The 23884-nt window shown below is 45.1% G+C and overlaps 2 protein-coding genes across 4 annotated transcripts in view; both read right to left on the bottom strand.

Annotated features, from left to right (window-relative positions):
• The window catches only part of flt1 (fms related receptor tyrosine kinase 1), a 34901-nt gene extending 29694 nt beyond the window's left edge, over window positions 1-5207 (bottom strand). For all 3 annotated transcript variants that reach the window (XM_034229654.1, XM_034229657.1, XM_034229655.1), the window contains exons 1-3: window positions 4934-5207; window positions 2172-2268; window positions 1490-1695 (exon numbers count right to left, since the gene is read on the bottom strand). In XM_034229654.1, the coding sequence (XP_034085545.1) occupies window positions 1490-1695; window positions 2172-2268; window positions 4934-4991 (361 nt within the window). In that variant the 5' untranslated portion in view covers window positions 4992-5207. The remainder of the gene's footprint in view (window positions 1-1489; window positions 1696-2171; window positions 2269-4933) is intronic.
• A 740-nt stretch (window positions 5208-5947) lies between these two features.
• Window positions 5948-23682, bottom strand: LOC117555009. Its single transcript, XM_034229659.1, has 37 exons — window positions 23563-23682; window positions 22545-22749; window positions 22219-22349; window positions 21618-21685; window positions 21321-21514; window positions 21211-21246; window positions 20907-21135; window positions 20122-20246; window positions 19862-19974; window positions 19673-19779; window positions 19426-19562; window positions 19151-19258; window positions 18962-19069; window positions 18764-18880; window positions 17756-17945; window positions 17189-17457; window positions 16840-16976; window positions 16592-16739; window positions 16030-16073; window positions 15109-15289; window positions 14914-15038; window positions 14570-14740; window positions 13420-13487; window positions 13123-13316; window positions 12002-12221; window positions 11553-11695; window positions 10993-11090; window positions 10760-10866; window positions 10471-10604; window positions 9879-9983; window positions 9617-9730; window positions 9260-9373; window positions 9035-9154; window positions 8742-8925; window positions 8093-8364; window positions 7875-8011; window positions 5948-7157 (listed from the first exon to the last, which is right to left on the bottom strand). Exons 1-37 carry the CDS (start codon window positions 23632-23634, stop codon window positions 6990-6992), a joined length of 5193 nt encoding a protein of 1730 aa, XP_034085550.1. The 5' UTR covers window positions 23635-23682; the 3' UTR covers window positions 5948-6989.
• Between the last annotated feature and the right edge of the window lie 202 nt (window positions 23683-23884).

The following is a 23884-nucleotide window of genomic DNA, read 5'->3' as shown; positions in this document are numbered from 1 at the left end:
CCTAAAGTCAATGCATGTCTGCAAGATTGGGAGCACAATGAAGCTTAAAGTAAGGATATTTGATTTACTGGTAACATTTGGCCAGATCTTATCTTATCTTAAGTTTAAAGTTGGCAGGACTTTGAGTGTATTTTGTAGGTTATCCTTCAGGCTGGGAAATCTCTCTGTTTTTATCCCACACACAGAGGATTAACATAAACTTGGCTTTTGACTTTTGATAGGGCAAAGAGAGCCTGATAGCCAACACCCAGGGCAAAGAAATCCCATCATCCCAAGTGAGAATGACCTCCTTGACTTATTGAAAGAATATGATTTCCTATCATTATCTGTGAACTGACCCTATGCATACAGAAAACAATCCCCTGCCTCTCTATAAGCACAAACACACACTTCCAAGTATGAATATCAGCAACAAACAAAAACAAACAGACACACACTCCTAAACATACTCCACACCCATTCATTGAATACCCATTCAGCAAATGTCTGCCTGCGGTCAACAATAAACACACAGATTGTTTAGAGGTAATCAAACGGCCTCTCTGGGCCTTCTCTCTGCTACTGTAATGGTCCTGTGCCATTGAACAGCGTGGGTGTTGCTCGCTGCATTGTTTGTTACCGTAGGGTGTTACTCAAGGAAAGCAAATCTCTGAACATTCGAACAAAAGTACCCAAAGGACCAGCGGACTGAGGGCTTCCTTCTCCTGCTTTGATTCCCTAATAGAGTGCTCTGGGAGGGAGGCAACGTCTGAGTAGAGCCGCAGGCCAAGTCTGAAGCTTAATGGACATGGTGACCTGAGCGATTGATGGCCCCCGAGGGTCCTGTTGGACGAACAGTAGCGTGGCCCTCGACCCTGGCCTCCAGCCCAAGAGCGTCACCCTCCAGGACAGGGCGGGGCGGTGGGTAGACATCGTGCCTCCTCTGCCCCTTGATACCACTGAGCCACCAGCCTTCATCTTATCCTCACTCTCACACACACACACACACACACACACACACACACACACACACACACACACACACACACACACACACCTCCCCGCCACCACCTTGTAGAGACACAGCGACATCCCCTCCCTTCCCCTCCTCCCCCAAGCACAGGATGCTCCATGCAAGGCTGAGCCGAGCAGATAAGGCTGATGCCCTGGGAAACTCTGCCCAGGCCTGAGCCTTTCAGCAGCTGGGCTATTCCTGGCCTCTAGGTAGCACGTAAACGAAAGTAAAAAAGGATTTATTTATATATAGATGACAGGGGAGTAGGACTGAGAAGAGAGAGGCAGGGGAGGAGGGCGTCCAGAGTCATCTAGAAGGATGTGTTGCTGGGACAAACAGTGTTTAGATATAATTGTCTCTGGCATTGGGCTGTATTTAGCACCCACCACATCCTGTTTAACCTGGGGATATAAACAATAAGCATAAGGGGGGGGGGAGGAGTGAGGGTCTTGATGTTTTCCAGTTGTACTCTTGGACCTCGCAGCAGTGTCTTACCTGTGACATAAAGGTAGATGGAGGTCTGCCTGCGGGTCCGGTGCCGGTACCTGCAGCGGAGCAGGCCGGTGTGCTGGGTCTCGGTGCTGCTCACCGTCAGGCGGCTGCAGAACAGCTTCCCCGTCCTCCCACAGCGAAACTCCTCCACCTGCACCTCGCCTCGAAGCAGACCTGAGGGGAAGGCCCACGCCAGCTCCCAGCGACCCCTGCTCAACATGAAGATGAACGTTTCCTCAGAAATCACACAGAAATCTTTAGATTCGAAAGAACATACATAACATTAATCTGCATCTCATATATATCAATATTCCAATGACTATTCTGCACAGTTTCTATTATATTCTGTTTCTATTCTATTCTATGTTTTCTGTTGTATTGTGTTGCACTGTTGGAGGAGCCTGTGACCTCAGATGTTCATTGTCATAACTACACTGTAGCTAATGCACACATGACAATAAAAGCCTTGAAACTTGAAACCTTGAGATCGGCATTCACCTCCAGCTAATGAGGATGCTACTGTATGGATGTTTCCTCTTCCTTTTCTGTCATGTTTTTTGTGTTTTTAAGGATTAAAGATGGAAATGTTTGGAGGGATTGCTTTGATTCAATCATGGTGATTGCAATGCTGCACCAATTTCCATATGAGGGTTTCCTGACCTGGATCCTTCTACCTGAAACTCACCTGCAGCTGAGCAGTAGCGTCTGGTTGGTGTCGAGGACCAGCTGCCGGGTTTTCACATCTAGAATCGGGACGCTGTACTTCCCCTTCTGAGCCTTGTCTGCAGAGATAAGACAGGATGAGAAGACATGTAGTAGCGGCAAAATCCCAAAACGTTGTATAGGTAATCTGTTTGCAGTTCTAATGTGATGAGGATTGGTTCATCAGAAATCTAAATCAGCACCAGATTCTGATTACGCTCTGAAATTGGGATTAGAGTTCTTGGACTCCATTGAAACAGGGCGTCTTGTTTATTAATAACCCTAAAAGACGCATCATATATATAATATATAATTGGGCGTCATGAACGAGACTCTAAGTCCCTTTGTGTTGTCACTTAACTATGAGCCCACTTTCCAAGGAAATCCTGGAGGACAAAACACTTTACAACCAATAAACATTGTGGACAGTTCCTGTAAGCTCTGAGCATCACAAACCGGACTAAACCGGACTCTTGACTGATGGCGGAACCAGTCTTGGTGTGTCCCGGCTCCACGGCACGTACTCCATCCAGGACACGGTATCTTTGACCCCTCGGCACATCTCCTCGCTCAGGCCACTTGACAACTCGCTGTGGAAATGCGTAAGCAGTGTCCTTTTTGTTTATCAAATCAATGCATTTCTCCACTCCATCGCTGAGGTTTATTAATGAGAGATGAAGACGACTGTCTGTCCGCCCTTCCTTCCTCACAACAACAGCGGAAACATCGTTCAGGGAAGTCCGTCCTTCACTCTGACTGCACAGAAAACTGCTCAAAACACAACTGTCTCTGCTCCGAGTATTAAATCAGTTGTTTGGCAGCAGGCTTTTCACTAACGTCCATTATTACCATTCATTGTCAGCATCATTGTTCCCAGTGGATGCCCCATTGAGCAGATCTGGCATTACTCACACTGCTAGCACTTCCTAACCATTTCCTTGAATTTCACAGTGTGCGAGTAGCCCACACACACACACACACACACACACACACACACACACACACACACACACACACACACACACACACACACACACACACACACACACACACACACACACACACACACACACACACACACACACACACACACACACACACACACACACACACACACACACACACACACACACACACACACACACACACACACACACACACACACACACACACACACACACACACACACACACACACAAACACACACACACACACACACACACACACACACACACACACACACACACACACACGGGGAAGGGAAGACGGAGGGGAAGTCAGGGCCTTTTCAACAAGCTGTGAAGGGTCGAAAACACAGCGCAGTTTTCCTGCTGATTTCATTAGAAAGATGTTTTTATTTCTAAATCACACATTTTAAACCACAGCAAAGTGAAAAACACACACTTAGGTATCGGAAACTTTAACTGACTGTGATGAACATTTGAGGATTTTAAATACATTTTTGAAACGATTGTTCAAGATTTCTCCCAGTGAACCTCGTAACTTTTGGGGGTGATAAAACTACATTTGATCTGATACGCCTCAAACTGACGAAGACAACATTTTTCTGGAGAAATTGTCTGGATTTTAAAAGAACCAATTAAGCCAACTTACTGTTGTTATAATTAAAATGACTTCGTTATGCATCATGTCATAGGTGTGGGCTTTATTACATTGGTTTTCTAAAAATATATCCACCTGTATTTTACATTTTTTAAAACACTATAAGGTTAATATAATAACTAACTGACGGTAACTATGTTAAATGTCTTTATGAATGTATGATTATGCATGTTGGACACATCTCTCTAATTATTAATATAGTATATTTCTTTTAAATTTAGAATATTGTCAACAATTACACTAAACAATCCCAAACTATAAATACGTAATGCCGATCAAAGTAAGGCCATTCAAAGTTATTTGTGTAGATTCGTTTTTTAACTTCTCAAATAAACTAAACATTTAAAACAAGTATTTAAAAAGCCGTGACTGCTCAATGTGTGTTAGTCATGAATATAAAATATATATTAAATTCAGTAAAAGAGATTAACTAGATCATCTGAACAGTCTAGCTACATGATGAATTATATGAACTTTTTTTTCTTTGAGAATAATTGAAGTAATGAATAACAGCACAGAGGTAGATTGGGAGGGTTTGAGCAACAAGCAGAGATGAACCCCTGTTCCTGCTCTCTGGATATTTTCCTCATACTGGTCATGACCCCTCGCTCTGTTCAATCTGAACTTTTCATTAGAGAAACTCATCAGTCTCAGGAAACAACGCCCTGCGTGTGTCCATTCAACCGGGGCCAAGCGCACAAGGAGCCGGGCCAAAGGGGTGCGCATTATCCAAACAAGTGTCCCGCAGGATAGCGCTTATCTCCCCCACTGCACTCGGCACTAATAGAGGTTTACAAGCCGGACTGCCCCAGACACACGACCGCACCGACGGCTTAATTGACCAATAAATGAGCCATAAAGAGGCGCATCTGTGCGTCTATTGTGTTCCTCCAAAGTGAAGACTGAATGTATAACGGTTTTGAAAGAGCGTCAAGACGCATTATTACCTAGGACTCTCCAGCTTATGGTAAATAATAAAAGTCGTGCGTAAAATGCACTTTCCCACATGCATAACATTTGAAGCAAAACTAACAAACATTTGCCTGTGAATTAAAATACTAAATAGGTATGTGAACACTACCTCGTTGATACAGCAGGTGATCTCTAACACTTGTTACTCACCTTTTGCAAGCACTCCATACAATCCACATAGCAGGCAGATGAGGATAAGGTTCATCATCTCTGGTGACTCCCGAGCAGCGAGCGAGGTTTCAAATGTAAATGATGGAAGGAGTTTTATTCCTGCTGATGTGTTTGCCCCTCCAGAGTAACTCAGCGCACTGATGGTCAGTGAATGGAGCTGGTTGGTTTCCTGAGGATAGCTGCGGGAGATCACGCAACAGGACACCACGCTTGAACTCCAGTGCAACTTTTTCCCATCGTTTTGGATAGTGGCGCGGATATATACAGTTCCCACAGTGCAGCCACCGGATAGCGGACTTCCGTGACGTCCATTGACACACCCAAGGCGCGTAAGAGCAGTCCCCCTTTTAGCTCTACCCAGTGATCAAGCAATCGACCAGTGAGTTGTAAATTAAATTAAATGGTGCAAAAAAAAAAACCTCTTTCTTTTAGTCAAATTCTTAAGCATTATTTTCGACATTAACATTTAATTTCCTTTCTAATAATCTGCATGTTTTGTAATTTCCAGAAGAGTAGAATTACGAACCACCATTTGGATGGGCACGACCATGGTTTGCACTCTGGATTGGTAAACGGGATGATCAGCACGTAGGCACCGGAGAACACGGTTGGTTCCTCAACTTGACAGTTGTGTTTCTGATATTGCGAAATGGGTGATCTATTTTTTGTTTTAAAGTAAATAAAGAAGTGTTAACCTCTGAATAGCAACACTTTACGCAACTCGGAAACAGTGACAGGAATCCTACATTTGAATGTGACTTCCTGCTTATGTTATATTATTAGTGATAGTGCAGAGTAAAAACGATTGTGCTGTACAGGTGAGTCATATTGAACACTTTTCAGTCAAAAGCACCAACAACAAATGAGGCAATGAATCAATAGTTTAGATGAAGAACATTATATAAAACCTAATTTCACTTGTGGAAATTATAAAACACAAAACAGTATAGGTAATAAGAAAATTGCAGCAATAATTAAAACAGTTTTGTCAGGACCTGCTGCATTGGAAATGGTTTCTTTAATGTAAAAGCATATTATCTGGTATCCTTATCAATGATTCAAACCCTACATCCTTTGGGTGTAAAATGCATTATTCCCTCAGGACATGAAATAAAAAATAGTGTGCATTGGCCACAGGGTGGTGATGTATGCTGATGGGAGGAACAGGAACATGCATGTGCGTCTGCGTAGAAAATATTGGTATAAAATGATCTTATATTGATCGTAAGGCAGCATCAGAGTTTAAAGGGGAGTAGTCGTCACACTCTTCATGGAGCATAAAGTATAAAGGAGGCACCGTAAAGATAAATTAAATCAAACTGAAATGCAAAATATATTATCACCTCCTATTGAGGGATTATTCACTTCTCTACCATTACAGAATATATTGGACATAATGCTACGACTCAACTCATGAAATGCACATACACACAGTACAGTACAATAACCACAAACATGAACACACATATACAGTACATGGACGAATGCAGATGAGAAATATACGGTTACATGTGTGTGTCCGGAGAGAACTCTTTCCACAGTGATTGTTGTTGGCAACACCTGATTGGACACTATAGTGAACCATCGCTGTGACAGGCAATACAGGAAGTACTCAGCTACATTTATATGCACAAGATAACCTGGCTAGTTATCATACTTTGGCCTGACTTTAGAATTAAATATTGACCCACAGATCAGTTAGTTTATATTAAAGAATCTTGTAAATTGTGTATGGGATACTTTAATAGAGTGTGGTTGGGTTTTTTATTTATTTATGTTTAACGACCCATAATCAAGTAAAAATAAACAGGTTACCTATTTTTGCCATAGCCGATGTCAATTTTGAGGAAGCTGGTTGTTTGAGCATTGAGGATGGCCCGTGCTGGCCCGTTGCCATGGACACGCTCCCAAAAAACGGACTGAATGTGTTGCCGTGAAATCACGACAACCGTCTGAAGATGGACTCCAGGTCTGAGACCTCTGTCCTGTGTGTTAAGACTGTTTGTTTTATTCTTCATGTCAGTGTGGTGTTCAGTCACACCTGTCCTTTAGTCTGCTGGTGGATCCAGGCGGTGAACTTCACCACCTGGGTGTAGACGCCGGGACGGTTCTGCCGCGCGCAGCCCTCGCCCCAGCTCACGATCCCCGCCAGGAACCAGCGGCGGCCTCGCTCCAGACACACCAACGGGCCTCCTGAGTCTCCCTGAGGACACACACACACACACACTCTTTCAGGAAGACTGGTATTCATTCACTCCGCAACTGCTTATAATCAGCTCATCACGGGCTTTCTGTTGACCTATTACATCCACCTCAATCTCCAGCAGCCAATCACCGTGCTGCAGCCAAACTTCAAAATGGTTCTCCTCTCTCCTGCAGTCAGCTGTGATTTCAGGCATTCATGCTGCCGCCCGCCTCCTCCCCATCCACCTCCTTTCATCACATCCAGTGCCAAGAGAGCTAATCCAAAGACCTCATCACATCCCCTCTTCATCCCATCTCCTCATCAAATCCAGATCTTTAGCATCACCACCAGTGTCTAGACCCCGGGGGGGTTCCCTATAAGCTCACGGCTGCATTTCAATAAATGTTCTTTAAACAAAATGAAGTCTCTCCTGATTGAAATGGTCTTACTGACTTTTTGATGCTATATATTATTTTAAACTTGTAACTAGTTTTACATTGGCCATCTCCAGTTTTCAAGCTGTATTGGAAATGTGTTAAGCATTATCTTAGCTGCGTTGCTATTCACCTTCACACATAGAGACACACAGCATAATGACCAAAATAAATATGAATGTATGAGTCCCAATTATTTTACACACATTCTGTTGTGGTTTGTATAGATGTATTGGGAATTATTGAATTTAAATTGAATTCAATAAGGCAAGCCACATTTCTAGAAAAATGAATACTTCACCTGGCAGGCGTCCACCCCTCCGTGCAGGTTCCCAGCGCAAAGCATCCTGGGAGTGACAGCGTCGTCGTACAGCTTGTTACACGTGTTCCTGTTGACGATCTTCACCGGGGCCTCTTGCAAGCGAGAGGCCAGCTCACCTTTAATCGAAACAAAATCAAAACGTATTGAAAATAAAAAAATTGGTCGTTTCAAGTTTGTTTCAAAAAGTTAGCTCTTACCGTCCTCCATGAGCACCCCCCACCCTGTGACGTAGCAGTTGGTGCCTGTTGTGAAGCTGTGTGTGGACGCAGGAACACACACGGGCTGCACCAAGTCGTTGAAGAAGACGGGGGCGCTGAGCTCCAAGAGGGCGATGTCGTAGTCGGAGGTGAACTGGTCGTACTGCGGGTGGAGCAGGATGCGGCGGATCGTTCTGGTGGCTGCGCCGCTGCTCCCTACAGACATCACACGCATCCCCAGGTAGGCCCGCCACGCACGGGCGTCTGAGTATCTGAGGCACAACATCAGGAACACACACATAACACAAGATTCACTTTATTGATCCCATCTTGGGAAATGTTCTCGTCACAGCAGCATGTGTAGAAAACAAACAAACATACGCTTCTCAAAATAGAAAATAAAACAGAACTAAAATGTTTAAAGTGAAAGACATTACATCTGTAGACTATCTGTTAATTAAGCACTATGAGGGGCCAACTTACAGCTAACAACATTTAAAATGAGGATATTATTTACATTAAGTGTGCAAGGAATAGCATATTCAATTACATGTGAAAGGTACAATATGAAGACACAATATACAGATGGATAAAGAACGGTTGCTGAAGGGAAAAGTGGTGGAGTCCAGTAAGAAGCGTTCTTTCTCACTTTATGGCGTCTGAGTCCTGGAAGCAGTGAGCTGCAGAGATGAGCCAGCGGTTAGCCACCAGCGTGGCTCCACAGACGTGACCGTATCGATCCATCTGGAGGCTGACCTGCCACGGCCAGGACCCCGCCCCGGCATCAGAGCCCCCCACGATCTTAGTCCTCTTCCTGGGCCTGGTGCCACAGCCTGGGACATGCAGACGGAGGAGGAGACGCAAACAAGAGCAGAATTCTCTTTTGAAATGTCAGTTTTAGTCGCCATTAGAGAAGGTTGAGTTTTTGGAGTGAGAACTTACCACAGCGCATTTCATCAGAGCCGTCAAAGCAGTCTTTTACTCCGTCACACTCGGGGTTAACCTTACTCACACACTTCCCATTGGAACATTTGTACGAGGAGGAGGAGCAGCCTTTAAAGTCTAAAGAGTGGGACACAAGGATCCTTTAAAATAGAGAGAAAAGCACGTAGAAATACAATTTTTTAAGAAAATACACTTAAATTGTGATGTCTGAGGAACACTCACATGCTCTGGTACAGTTGAGCTCATCGCTGCGGTCTTTGCAGTCAACAACACCGTTACACACAGAAGACTTCTGCAGACAGACCTTGTTGGGGCACACGTGGTAACATTTACCTCCTGTAAACAAACGCATCAGTTTTAATCTTAAAATGCACACACACACACACACACACACACACACACACACACACACACACACACACACACACACACACACACACACACACACACACACACACACACACACACACACACACACACACACACACACACACACACACACACACACACACACACACACACACACACACACACACACACACACACACACACACACACAGATGTTGATGTTGCACTCACCACAGCCGCCCTCCTCGCTGCTGTCTGCACAGTTGCTGCTCTGAATCACACACTGGCTGCTCTGAGGCTTACACTGGCCGTTCCCACACTGCACTTCACCTGGCCTGCAGGATGCTACATGTTTTATGCATATGTGCAAACATGCACATAGAGACACACAAACACAGGCAAATCTGAGTGCAGCACAAAGGTCAGGTCTTAAGTTCAGAATATAGAAAATGGGGGACGTGTTTGCATCTAGTCTCTCAGGCAAAAGACTTACAGCATTTAGCCTCGTCTCGTCCGTCTGAGCAGTCCTTCACTCTGTCACACACCTTCCTCAGAGGGACGCAGCGTCCGTCTCCACAGCGAAACTCCCGAGGACAGGCTGGAGGCACAGGAAAGAGACTCAAATATACAGTACAGTGTAAAGGTTGATGTTTTAACCCCGGGTAGTCTGAATGAACAACTCTCCTCTCTGTAAATTACAGTTTGAAAGTAGGACTGTGAGTCTTTCCGTGTCACATGATCTGATTACATTTTTATTTTAGAGATATAGATGGAGTTTTTGTATTTGAAGAAGTTATATCAACCGATTTCAATAATGCGAACACACAAAATGCAACATTTATTTATGCCGGATTTACAAAAGTAAACTCCAAAAGTGTTTAGTATGTTTCAATTCTAAGCAACATCAAGTTGTACAAAAAATTAAAATGCAAGATGTTTGTGGGCTTAGGCTTTCTGCCTCTTAAGGAAATTATATTTTTCAGAATATCGATTCCTGGAAGTTGTAAATCAATAAAGAATGTAGGAGATAATATTACATGAATTGATTTCCTCCCCTTTATTTGAAAGCATCAGATTTGACTCACTGCCCTCTGGAGAGAAGGCTCGGTAGAGCAGGTAGAAGCCCTTGTGAGTGAGAGACTCATCTGAATGGAAGTGGAGGGAGATGGGAGAGGAGTACACTCGCTTCCTGCTGCTGTCCGACACTGGGTTACACAGCCTGGAAGCAGAGGAGCACAAAAGTATGGTGTATTACTTTTAAATGACAAATGTAGCCACAAAGAAAGTCACAATTATACGAAAAAACACATAAATGAAGTAAAAATGTCTCTTAATGTTACAGCTTGAGGCCCACACGGTTCAGTTTAGTCTTACTTGACCCCTCCGATGGCCAGCCAGTCTTTCTCACATCCATCAGACGAGGCGTCCTGAATGTCCATCATCACGATCGTCATGGAGATCAGGTATCCTGGCAACGGCGTCTGAAGGTATGCATAGAGGACCAAAGAGAGCGTTCAGAACGTGCCAAATGACAGATAACAAGACATAATTCAATGTTTTACTGTTTCTTCCTTCTAACACGCTTTAGCCTGTGTGCACACACTCACCCGTAGAGTCCAGGCGCAGTCTATGTTAGGGGGGTAATAGGAGGGGTAGTATGGGGAGGAAATGGAGCCGTTCCAGGAGGAAATGGACCCTCCACAGCCTGCAGGGGGAGACAGTGACACAGTGAAGGAGACACAACAGCAACAGGGCAAAGTAACTCAACATATCCGTCAATAAAACGTTATTGATATAGCTCAATATCACAAAGGCTTTCGGTTTTTACAGCATATCTGTCCTTGGACCCTCGCAGTAACAAGGACAAACTCCCAAAGAAACCTCACGATTAAAGACTGAAGAGTAGTAGAAATTGTATGTGTTATATATAGTGTTTTAAACTATACTTTTTTAATATTTTCATTTATTTGTCTTAATGCTGCTACTTATCTTGTCTAGCTTGGATGTGTACTTATTTGATTTGTATTTTATAAACGTGCGCTTGCCTCTTTATCCATGATGTAATTCTACTATTTAATGTTTTCTTAATCTGTCCCCTTAGCTGAAAGGTACGCTGTAAAGGATTTCTGATTGTGATGACGTTGTGTGTTTGTAAGAGCTTTCTCACCTGCTTTTGGGATGGCTTGGAAGTAAGCTTTGAAGATGGCTCCGTCCCTCTGCCTGCTGAAGGAGAAGGTGACCAACATCACGTTCCCAGAGGACGTCAGCTTCATGACGGGAGACGAACGGGAAATAGGAAGCCCACACCACCTGAGACACGTACATGCACCCAGGATATGTTACATGTTACAACACCATCATACTCTTGCATCACAGCAGCTCCATTTGCAACATGAACAAGGACAATATTAAGATAAGAAACAAGGAAACAGACATTTAATATAACATTACAACCACTGAAGACTATATTTCTAAGTGCCTTTAACATACATTTGATCTGGGATTTACTTCTGTATTTAATTGTACGACTGACTGCTGCACTAACGAGTGTTTCACCGTTGGACACCGTTTTCTCTTTTCACTGTTCAGGACATGTTTGCACAGAGAAAACTTTACCTTGCGATTATCTTGTTCTGTAATGGCAGTAGGAAGTCGTAGGCGGAGAGCTTGTGGGCGGTGCAGCTCCCCGGCGTGGCACCGTGCAGCGTGAGGACCACCAGGCGGACCACGTGACCCGAGGGCACGCGGAGACGCCACTGGTAGTACGGCTTCTTGGGATTCACCAGGCTCAGGGTGCGGTTGTTGCCGTATTTGGCGTAGAGGTCAAAGGACATCGCTAGAGGGAGGGAGAGATGGCCTTGAAAGCAGCTTTAATGGCAAAAATAAACACTTTTTCCTCACATTTTTGACTTAGAAACAGGGGCCACATGTCATAGCTAGTAGTACATCTTTGAACTGGGAAGCTTTATGAATACCCAGGTCTTTACGTGTTGTAATATGAACATCAAGTCAGATCCCCTCCTCACCTTGGAAGCCAAGCTGCCACTTCCCGCTCTGGAAGCTGTTGGATTCTTACTCTTGTCCGATTTTTCATCTACTTCAAAGTCGTCAGGGTCCAAACCTACACACACCCACCCCCACCCACACACCCACACACACACACCCACACACACACACACACACACACACACACACACACACACACACACACACACACACAACACACACACACACACACACACACACACACACACACACACACAACACACACACACACACACACACACACACACACACACACACACACACACACACACACACACACACACACACCCACACACACACACACACACACACACACACACACACACACACACACACGTCAAAAAACTTCTCAAATCCAGTACCAATCTAGAGCAACACAGAGTATACAACCATAATTGATGATACACGGGTACAATTTTAGTTATTGATAAGATGAAGCAAAGAAAAATACCTTTGCAATATATATACTTCCACTTTTATACTACTGTGACCCGGCTGCCATCACACTACTTTATACACACAACTTGTATACTTTTTGTATTTGACGCTAATATTTGGCTCTTCACTTTTGTTGTAACAATGTAAATGTTCCCTCTTTGGGACGAATAAAGTTATCCTGCTAATATCTACATATTTCTGACCCTCCAGTCGTCTACAGTGTGGAGAACATGCTGTACTGTGAGAGTGTGTACCCAGCAGGTGGAGCATGTCGTCGTCCTGCTCCATGTAGTAGCGCTGCTCGTTGCGGCTGTCCTGCTGCACCTTGTTTCTGCCGGGGAGCCGGCGCTGAAACCTCTCTGGACCCGACCTCCGGATCTCCACGGCAACATCGTCCGGGGCGGAGAACTTACTCCAGTAGAAGACATTCAGTCCTTCATCTCCTTCACTGTCACACAAAGGGTTTACAATGAAATACAGCAGAGTATGTAGAAGTCATGCATGTTCCTCGTATGTATGAACTCAGTATGCTTTCTGTTGGTGCATCTTACCTGAAGGCAGTAATTCCTGAGTTCACGTAGTAAGAGCTACACGGCGAGGACTCGTAGAGTTCTGAAAACTGTGTTTATTTCAAATAAAAAGACGAAGAAGAAGGGTGTAACACATACTCTTTTATCTTGCATTATTGTCTTATGATTGAGACTTTTAAGATGAATGTTAACAAGAAAATGAATACAAAGAGTGAGCTAAAAGGTACCTAAACATAGCATATAACCAATGACATCAAGGTTTACAATGTAGGTTCTTTTTTGTTTTTCATTAGGGTCATTATGAACTAATAGTTTTCTCAAGATTTTCTCAGATCTAGTTCGCAGCACAGAATTGAAAGCTGCTTTGTGCTAGTTTATTTGACTACATACTGTACAGTAGAGCTGGAGGTGTGACATCAGAGCTGAGCAGGTGAGGTCACTTTTCCCGTGTAAGCAACACATGAACACACCTGGTCGGACATGCAGCCTGCCTTCAACAAACGCATTGTTCTTGTGTGTGTATCGAACTCTGCATGTGTGCATGTTGACTCGCACAGAGCTTCATTGTGTGTGAAGCGTGGAGTTAGGACCCAGGGTGGTATGGGCTGCTGGCCTCCAGTTCACCTGGTCTTTAATGAACAGATGGCCGCACAGATCCTGTCCACTTCACAAGCCGGGCTAACTGACCCTCACAGCCGATTAAAGGAGCCTTACAGTGTGTCAGTAGGTTTGTGGGTATTTATACCTATCAGTTTGCAGTGCTGTAAAGTAACCAAGTACATGTATATGTAATGCTGTATTTAAGTACCCTTTTTATCTCCATTTTCTGCTACTTTGTATTTCTACTCAACTACAATTCAGATGTAAGAGTATTCCTACTCTCTGATACTTTTACAAGATCTGAATACTTCTCCCACCTGTCAGATCGTCGTTTCTCCACGGCTCAGGCATCTGACCTTTTGCCTCAAAATGTCCCCTCTGTCATCCTCTCACCCCCCCGGCCCTACTGCCCTATCTCTCCCTCTCACCCCCATCAACAAACGGAGGTTCACCTCCTCTCTGTAGTGTGCGACACACAGAGCGGCTGATTGTGTGAAAACCACACAGACAATGTTTTTATTGAAGGCCTGCTCTTCCTCTCACTCTGCTGCCGGGGCCTAGCCTGGCTCACAAACGCCGGGCTTGTCCTCGGCCCTGAAAGGCTCGGGTCTCTGGGGGTCCGGGGAACTCGCACACTGACTGTGCCCAGCTCCAGTTTCAGCTTTACATTTAACACCACCAGAGAGAGGGGCAGAGGAGAGGAAAGTGGTGACAAAACACTGAAGGTAGGAGGAGGACAAAGCTAAAGAAATAGGAACGTAAAGACAGAAAAGAGGGAAGGAGAAAGAGGGCAGCTGTGAATAATTTAGGAGAGTACAAAGTCAAAGTAAGAGCAGCGAGATCAGCCCCGAGTGTGAAGGTCAAGCAGCAACTTAAATGACATTCAGAGACGGACAGGTCCATCGCTCCACTTACATAGTGGTTCAAAGCCTGAGCCTGCAGGCGGAACTGAGGGGAGGAGGAGTCCGTCAGCTCCGAGGTGAAGCTCAGGTTTGGGAACTCCACGCTGCCCCCGAGGAAGAACACTGAGGAAGGTGGAGCTGCAGAGATATGAATAAGATGCGAGTCAAAAATCAAAAAATAAGAAAAGTCCACAAGGTGTGTACTCACATGTTAGGAAGTGGAGAGTCAGTGCAATGGCAGCAGCGAGGGGAAATAAAGGCAGGACGCCGAACATCCATCTCCTCCAGGAGGCTGGAGCTTTCCCCCCCTCCACCTTCTCCTCCGCCCGATCCTCAGGCTTCGTGGGGGGGCTCAGTGGCTGGATGGGCTCCTTCAACTCCCCCTCTCCCTTCCAGAAATAAAGACTCAAATATCATACCAGCTTCCTTATGTGTGTGCTCAAGTTCCGTCTGTTCATTCTGAAGTGATGACAGCAATATCTTAAGGCAGTGTTTGACCTGAATGAGACACAGGTTTAATGGCTGAGTGCTGCACTGAGAGGAACGGTGAGCATCTTGGAGCTGAAAGGATCTCCTAAAACATTTAAGGGGTTGGCAGGATTCCCCGGGGGGGCAGACAAAGCGTGGCTAGACGAGTCTGCTTTCCCACGGCCTGGCTCTGCGGTGTCAGCACTCAATCAAGTGGCTCACCCCGGACATTCATGAGAAAGACACCCACACACCCCTAGAGACAGATTTAGCAATTAAGATGACCCATGGCTGACTGGGGTTTGGATTATTAAGCATCATTCAGGTATACAAGTTCAATAAACACTCATTTGGCAACAGAAACATATAGAATAAATATTAAGAGTATAGTAGCAAAGCCACATTTGGCACAATGATCTGTTACGCCCAATGAAAAGAGCGCTTACCTGTGCAGCGGAGCAGCCTGAGAGTCCATGCCCGGAGACGCAGTACACTTCGCAAGTTTTGCTTTTGGGGAGAGTCCTCATAGCACTGTCCCGTTTAGCTCCGCAGAGGCGATATGCAACAATACCTCAGGCATAGAAATGATGGAGAGAGAGAAAGAGAGAGGAAACTCCCGCTGTCGCTTCCCTTTTGAAAAAAAAAAGCGCAGAAATCCGACCTGAGCGGCTCGGATGCAGTGGGCTTTCACCGCCTCCCGTTCACCTGAAGTGGGTGGCAGGTGTCACACGGAGCCCCCAGAATGCAGTGCGGGGCACAATGAGAGCACTATGAAAGGGTACAATCCCCACAACCATCCGGGCGACAGATATTGTGGGCAAACTTCCTCGCTGCGTATGGGAGGAAAGCTGGGAGGGACAAAGGGGAGCTTGAGGGAAACGTGCCCAAGGTATTACTGCTGGAGCTTGGCTGCTTGGACGCTCCACAGGGGCTCCAAGCAAGACACACAATTACAAATGCTGGCACCAAATTGTGGGGACATAACATGGAGACTAGAGGGAGGAATGCAGCAAAGACACCTGAAGAGAATTAACATATTTGTTTACCTTTGAGTGCTCTTAATAAAGTGAGAGATCCCCAACAAAGCAGATGTTGCTCTGGAAAAATACAATCGACATACATGCTTTTAGTGATGCTTTTATTTTTTGGTGTGAAAGACAGAATGTTTAAGTTTCCTGCCGACACTGGATGAATAATCCTTTCATCGTGTCAGCTGGTATGGCTGTAGATCCAGGAGGTGAACTTGTTGACCCTGGTGTAGACCCCCGGTAGGCCCGGTCTCCCACAGCCCGCACCCCAGCTGACGATGCCAATGAGGAACCAGCGACCCCCGCCCGGCGCCTGGCAGGACAGAGGACCCCCTGAATCCCCCTAAAACACAAGGAATGTAGTCGATGAAAAATCCTTCACACCCACTATTATATATTAAAACGCAGGTGAGTATGGGGGTCTAAGACAGATGGGAGCTCACCCTGCAGGCGTCCCTCTCTCCGGAGGGGACCCCGGCACACAGCATGCGGGGGGACACGGGTCCATAGCTCTTCTTACAGTCAGTCTGGCTCAGGAGGGACACCTCCGCTTTCTGCAGCACTGAGGGCAGCACTCTGTCTGCAGGGGGGGGGACATGTGGACACAGATAAACACACATTTTGGGGGCTTAAACAGAAGTTACTTTATACATTTTCATTTATTAGAGAGGCAGACCCTGTCCAAACTTGTAAGAGTGTGCTGAAGACTATCCTTGTGATAGAGGGGCTATATAAATAACCTTTGATTTGATTTGATTAAAGTCAGTAATCTGTATCCAAAGAGATGCTTACCCTCCTCAGAGCGGTACCCCCAGCCGGTGACGAGGCAGCGGTGGTTGTCGGTGACGGTGTGTGAGGGGGGGGGCAGGCACACCGGCTGCACCAGCGGGTGGAGGGAGGCCGGCCACGGCTTCTTGAGCTGCAGCAGGGCGATGTCGTAGTCGAACGTGTACGCGTTGTAGTACTCGTGCACCACGATCCGCTGGATCTCCGCCGTGTGTTTGGCACCGCCCTGAGTCAGCATGCCGAGGTGGGCTCTCCAGAACCGCGGGTCAGACAGCCTGGGGTCAGAGGTCGGAGGTCAATTAAGATTATACTATGTTTAATTAAACATTTAGGTACACAGCTGCTCTATACTGCAAAGAAAAAAGAAAAACGTGGGCAATACACACACTTTCTATTAAACCTTTTCCATTGCAGGCAATTTATTAATATTTTGTGACACATTGAAACATTTTTAAAACACAGTGGTTCCAAATCTAAAGGCAAGTACCTGAAAGTGTTCAAAAATATAAAATCTGTGGTTGTGGCCATGTAACACAAACAGGAAGTAGTTTATCAGCAGTGAGAGTCACTGACCTCTCCTTGCTGAAGCAGTGTGCAGCTGAGATGAGCCAATCAGAGGAGAGGACAGACGCCCCGCAGTACAGGTTCCCAGAGAAGTGGAGGCTGACCTGCCACGGCCACTCTCCCTCAGCAGAGTTATCCCCCCCCACGATACGACCTGTCGAGGAGTCCACCTTCTTCACCAGGGAGGGACGACCACAGGCTGAGGAGACCAAAGTGTAAACTCAAGACGTTCAAGCCTAACAGTAGAATAAGACTCCAATCTATTAAGGATTTATATGAGCGCTGTGTCACTCTATCAGTGTGAGCTGCAATAGGAGTGTGTGTTTTCCAAGTGGACTTGCTGAGTCGTCACCATGACAGATAGGCCGGCTGCAGCCTTATTAAAAAGTAAAGTTTTTCAAATGTGCAGTATCAGTGGGTGATCAAAGACATCTCTGTTCCCATCACCTGCAGACCCCATCATGATAAAATACCCGCTAACAGAGAGAGTCATTACAGCGGGGTCGCCTCGCTGCTGCAGGTCAGCAGGTTTGGAGCGCGCTGCCCGGTGAGTTATAAAATAACAACTTTCCCATGAAGGACATGGCAGAGGACTGGCAGTATAATCACCAAGCATCAATTCCTTCATCAAGAGCCAACGATTCAGGTTGGACAATATGTTGATGTGGCTTTATGAGGTTGATTAAACATGAACAGTTCCTTTTAACAGCTTTGTGATGATGGAAAAGATGGAGGAAAAACATCTTGTTATAACATGGCACTAGGATGTACTTCACAATCAGAAGACCCTTTTAAACTTTGCAATTCAGCATTCATATCTTATTTTTACCGATACACCAAGTTTGCATGCTTCTTTTATTGTACATAAATACATCTTATGGTGTATACAATTTGTATCGTTTTTGGATTGTTATTAGTATTAAATGGAGCAACCAATCTACCCCAGGATAAATACAGTATTTTTATCTGATTGAACCAAGATTTCCACCTGCATTATTCTACTGCTCGCCCACTCACCGCAGTCCGCCTCGTCGCTGCGGTCCTGACAGTCGTGAACACCGTCACACCTCGCGTTCTTCTTCAGGATGCAGGAGCCACTGCTGCACTGATACCTGATCGCGGAGCAGGTCGTTTCTGACAAAAGCAGAGAACACATTGCAATGTCAGTGATCAAAGGATGTGAAGGGAACACATAGTAATAGCAAAGGTTCAAACCCTGAGTGCAGTTCATCTCATCTATTCCATTGGTGCAGTCTATCTCTCCATTGCATACGAACAGAGGATGCAGAGGACTGCTGCCCCCACAGTTCTTCGTAGGCTTTGCTGTGAAGATATGCAACATTTGATATGATTGGTATAATTGTGTTATTTTAAGGAGCCAGTACAGTAACCTGGTGAACTTACAGCAGAAGACCTCGTCACTCTCATCCTGGCAGTCGTCCAGGCCGTCACAGCGTCGACTCTTCTCCACACACAGTCCTGTGGAGCACAGGAAGTGGCTCTCTGGACAGGCTGGTACACACAAGTGGGGAAAGATACATTAAACAAAAGTTAGTTTTATGTCTGTTGACGCGTTTAAACTAAAGCCATCAACATCCATACTAAAGTACATCTTCCATTTCCTACAGCGCCTCCAGGCTGCTTTAATGACTCATGTTTTGGGTCCCGGCTTTGCTTACGTTGGCTGATGTTGAAGCTGCTGTGCGACGCCTGAAAAGGCTGAGCAGAGTTACGTGAGCTGCAGCGAAACTCCACCTCTGGGCTGTGGTCAGCGATCCGAAACACCGTGCTGTGTCCCACGTAGCTGCCGCAGAAACTGTGGAGGGAAAGCAACAGAAACTCTCATGTTTGTGGATATTTGTAAAAAAGGATAAAATAATCTGAAATAAATGAGTGGACTTTTTGTTTTGAGTTGTATCCACTCACATGATTTCATTGACCTTCCACCAGCCTTGTTCACAGCCCTTCATGCTCTTTGGGGTCAATACATAGTTCTGAAACTGCAGTGCAACTCCTAAAGCACTGTTAGGGGTCTAGAATCAAATGCAAACACATTTCATAATCAATTTTCTGGCAGCATTACAAAAATAAGTCATGCATGTGTGCGGGCTCTACCTGAAACTTCCAGGAGCAGAAGCACTGGGGGGGCAGGAGGCTGGGGTGGAAGGGGCTGTAGATTTGATCGCTGATGTGAGGCTTTACGTGGGTCTCAATTTGAGACATACACACTGGAAGAGACAGGTTACACTTTCAGCACTGGAGCATCCTAAAGAGGCCTCAAGATCAAGAGAGGCCTCTTTAAAATGCAATAAGAACATTAAACAATAAGATTAAGAACCCCTGGCATGTAAAAATACAAGGGAAATGTGTCTTACTTTCTTCAGCGATGGCCTCGAAGTGTCCTCTGAAGCTCTTGTTGCCATTGGTCATCCTGAAGGACAGCAGCATGACATTGGAGGTAGACACCATGGAGAAGGAACTGGACACTGGCTCACACAGCCTGCAACACGCAACACACACACACACACACACACACACACACACACACACACACACACACACACACACACACACACACACACACACACACACACACACACACACACACACACACACACACACACACACACACACACACACACACACACACACACACACACACACACACACACACACACACACACACACACACACACACACACACACACACACATTATATTTCTACTCTATTACTTACTTATCAAATCTGATTTTGACACACAAGACTAAGGAAAACCAGTTTAAAATATTATTATTTGGTATAGATTAAACCATCCAATATTATATTTAAGTGACTTAAACAATGAGGGGGTTAACAGAAAATTAATTGACAGCAATTTTGCTAAGAAGTAAAAAATTATTCACAGTTCCATCTTCTTAAATGTGAAGATTTTACGCTTTTGATTTAGTACTTTTATTCCTAACGCTTTAAGTAGATTTCCCTAATCGTACTTAAATATGTTTACATAAGTACCATTCTCCACGCAGTACTTTAACATGGAATTGAGTATTTTTACAGCTTGGTATTAGTAATTTTACTCAAGTGAAGAACCTGAATACTGATTCCACCTCTGGTGATACATGGAGAGAATCATTGGTCTGATGGAGGCTACACACTCACCTGTGCAGAATGCGCCCTCTCATGGGCAGCAGAGCGTCGTACACCGTCAGAGCGTCGCTCACACAGTCGCTGGGCTCGATGAGGAACGAGGTGACGGTGAGGCGGATCAGAGAGCCGGGCACTGAGGTGAGCTTCACATGGCAGTTCACACCCCCCCATGAGGAGAAGACGTTTAAAGGGACGCTCCCTCCAGGAAGGCTGGCATGCAGCTTGTCTACACACTGTGAGCCTGAGGGGAGAAAACACCTTAATGCACTCCTCTCGTTGAACTATGACTGCACCAGAGTTGAGTATCATCACCTACTTGCTCCATTTGATGAGTAATCTGATCGCTGAACGACTGCAGGAAGACACAATTATTATACACTTTGTTGATACACACTGTTGGGATGTTCATTTAACACACTGACGCACCATTAATGAGGATGGAGTCTAAATCCACTGGGAGGCCCAGCAGGTAGCCTACATTGGACCTGTTCTTCATGCTGGTGTGGACTGAGTCCCTAAAGATGGCTCCCACACACTCCTCACACACTGCAGGGCTCTTTAGTCGAGGGACAACAAACACCATCCAGAAATGCACCAGCACACCGCCCTTGTTGGTGTTACTGGGGTGAGAAAAAACACATTATAAGTGTGTGGAACTGAGAAACTACATTCTGAATATCAGCGTGTGCTCATTTTGCTTCACGCTGATCATGACTAACCTACCTGAGGTCTGAAATGACAGCTTGCTTGTAGAGTCGGGCCACCGAAGACATCTTGTACACATTGCTCACCTACGAGACACCAGCAGTTAACAGTGAGACTCTCTCAGATCTCATGGTCAGCACTAACCATCCTGTAAATAACAGGATTATGTGATGGGCAGATTGTGAGAAAGCAGGCCCCTGGGCACAGACATGCAGAAGGTAAAGATATTCAAACAATATTTTGTTGAGGTTTAATGTCTTTTTTACTATTTGGTTTAACCGTTTAGTTATTTTGGGTTGTTCTGTAAGCATTTTGTGTCTCTTTGCAACTGTTTTGCATGTCATCAATGTTTCTCTAGTTTCTCTGGCCATTCGTAGTGGTGTTGTAGCACTTTGTAGTTACTTTGGGTTGTTCTGGTATCTTTGCCGCTGTTTTGCATATCTTGTGTTTTTTTGTGTGTCTTCAATGTTTCTCTGTGATCATCTTAAATGTCTTAGTTGGTAGACATCTTATATATGACATGTTACATTTTGTAGATAAAGGCCACAGGTAAAAGCCCCTGTGTCTGTGCGCAATAGGCCCATTCAACAATCCACACATGGTTTACATGGATACATACCACGTGTTGTATTTTGTTAGCCATGGACACAAACTCATTGGACTCTGCCTGGCGGTACTCAGGGATAAACTCAACGTTGGCAACGCGGAACATCCCGGCAAAATACGCTCCACTGTTGCTTTCCCTGCGAACTAAGGACATTTAGTCATTATATGGCGAAGTTTCAATGTGATGTAGTATTATAATTACACAGGGAACATATTGATGGATGTAAAGTGCTCATTTGAAGCTTATGAAGGTGATGTACAGCAATGAAAAAATGGTTATGAATTAAGTTATAATTTCCTACACACTGGCCCTTTGACTGTCCTAATCCTCTCACTTACAAATGAAGACCCACAGCAGTGACCACATGATCACCACCACCACAAACACCACGGCTGTGATGATGACAGCGAGGTGGGGGATGCTCAGCAGGTGGGCCCACAGCCTCTGGAGACCTTTAGGCTTTCGTCTGGTCTTACTGTACTTCCTGCAGATCTTCTGCAGAGTGTGGTCCACTGTGGAAACCTCCACGGACACATCTGCGATCTATTGGCGGGAAAGAAGACACATAATGCAAAGTGGGTTATTGTAGCAGTATATTTGACTTGCCCTTTTACAGTTGTCACCTCAATCTGTGGGGATTGTAATAGAGGGATGTGGTTAATGATGCTGAAATGATGGGAGAATATCCCGCAAGTGTCTCTTGATACTGTAAATCCCTAAAGTGCTTTAGAGTTTACAGGATACTAAAAGGCAAGAGTCTTTTTACAATAAGGGCATGAGGGCACGAGGGCATAACCTTGCAGCTACCATTCGTCTCTTATCTCTGTACCTTATCCAGGTCAGGTAGTTTAGATTACAAAAGGCTGAACAAAAGGCTAATCAATCCAGAATTCACAGACATGAGAGTTTAAGATCAGAGCATCCATGTTGATAAAGTTAAACAACACTAATCTGCTAATCTACAGACGGTGATGTAATGTTGTGTCTACTGGACATGACGCTGCATCACTTCAGCTTGTGAAGAGCAGTAACTCCATCAGATGCAGCATCAGCTCTCATTAAGTTACCCAAAGCACATATATTATTCATTCAGTGTCATCCCATACTGTGCAAGCGGCAATCCATCAGCAGGGTATAGATTCCCACGGGAAAAAGATAAATGTTTTAATCTATTTCACACATTTAATCAAGCGGCATGACATAAGATGTGAGCTAAAGGTTTTGATCATCTCCAGGGTTTTATCTGGAGAAGCTATGTTTTCAATTAAAATGTGACAGGAGGATATGAAATATTGCGGTTTAAGTCAAAGTGCCTCTATAGAAGTTACACCACCGTTAAAGATATATCTTACTCACACTGGCAGCTTCCGGCTGAGATGCATCTTCATCTGTGCTTGTCTTCTCGTTCGCCTCGCCCTCTGTGCCCATGACACAGGCATCCCGTCAAGCCTCTATCATCTAATGCCTGACTTCCTGCTCTTTACATCCATTCTCTTCTTCTTTGGAACAATAAAGGCCTTGTAAAAACAGCAGCAGACACAGAAACAGAGAAGAGCAGCACAGTGTTTAGAGGCAGAGTCGACAGGTGTGTGAAACCAGATCCTGCTGGAGGAGAAGCAGGGAGCTCGTCGATAGGAACGTACCTCCTCCCGTCATATGGCTAATGTTTCATTCATTA

This window comes from Gymnodraco acuticeps, unplaced genomic scaffold (assembly GCF_902827175.1).
Source record: "Gymnodraco acuticeps unplaced genomic scaffold, fGymAcu1.1, whole genome shotgun sequence".
In the NCBI taxonomy this organism is placed as follows: Eukaryota; Metazoa; Chordata; class Actinopteri; order Perciformes; family Bathydraconidae; genus Gymnodraco; species Gymnodraco acuticeps.
The sequence above is the reverse complement of the archived record's forward strand: the minus strand, read 5'-3'. Positions and strand labels throughout refer to the sequence as shown.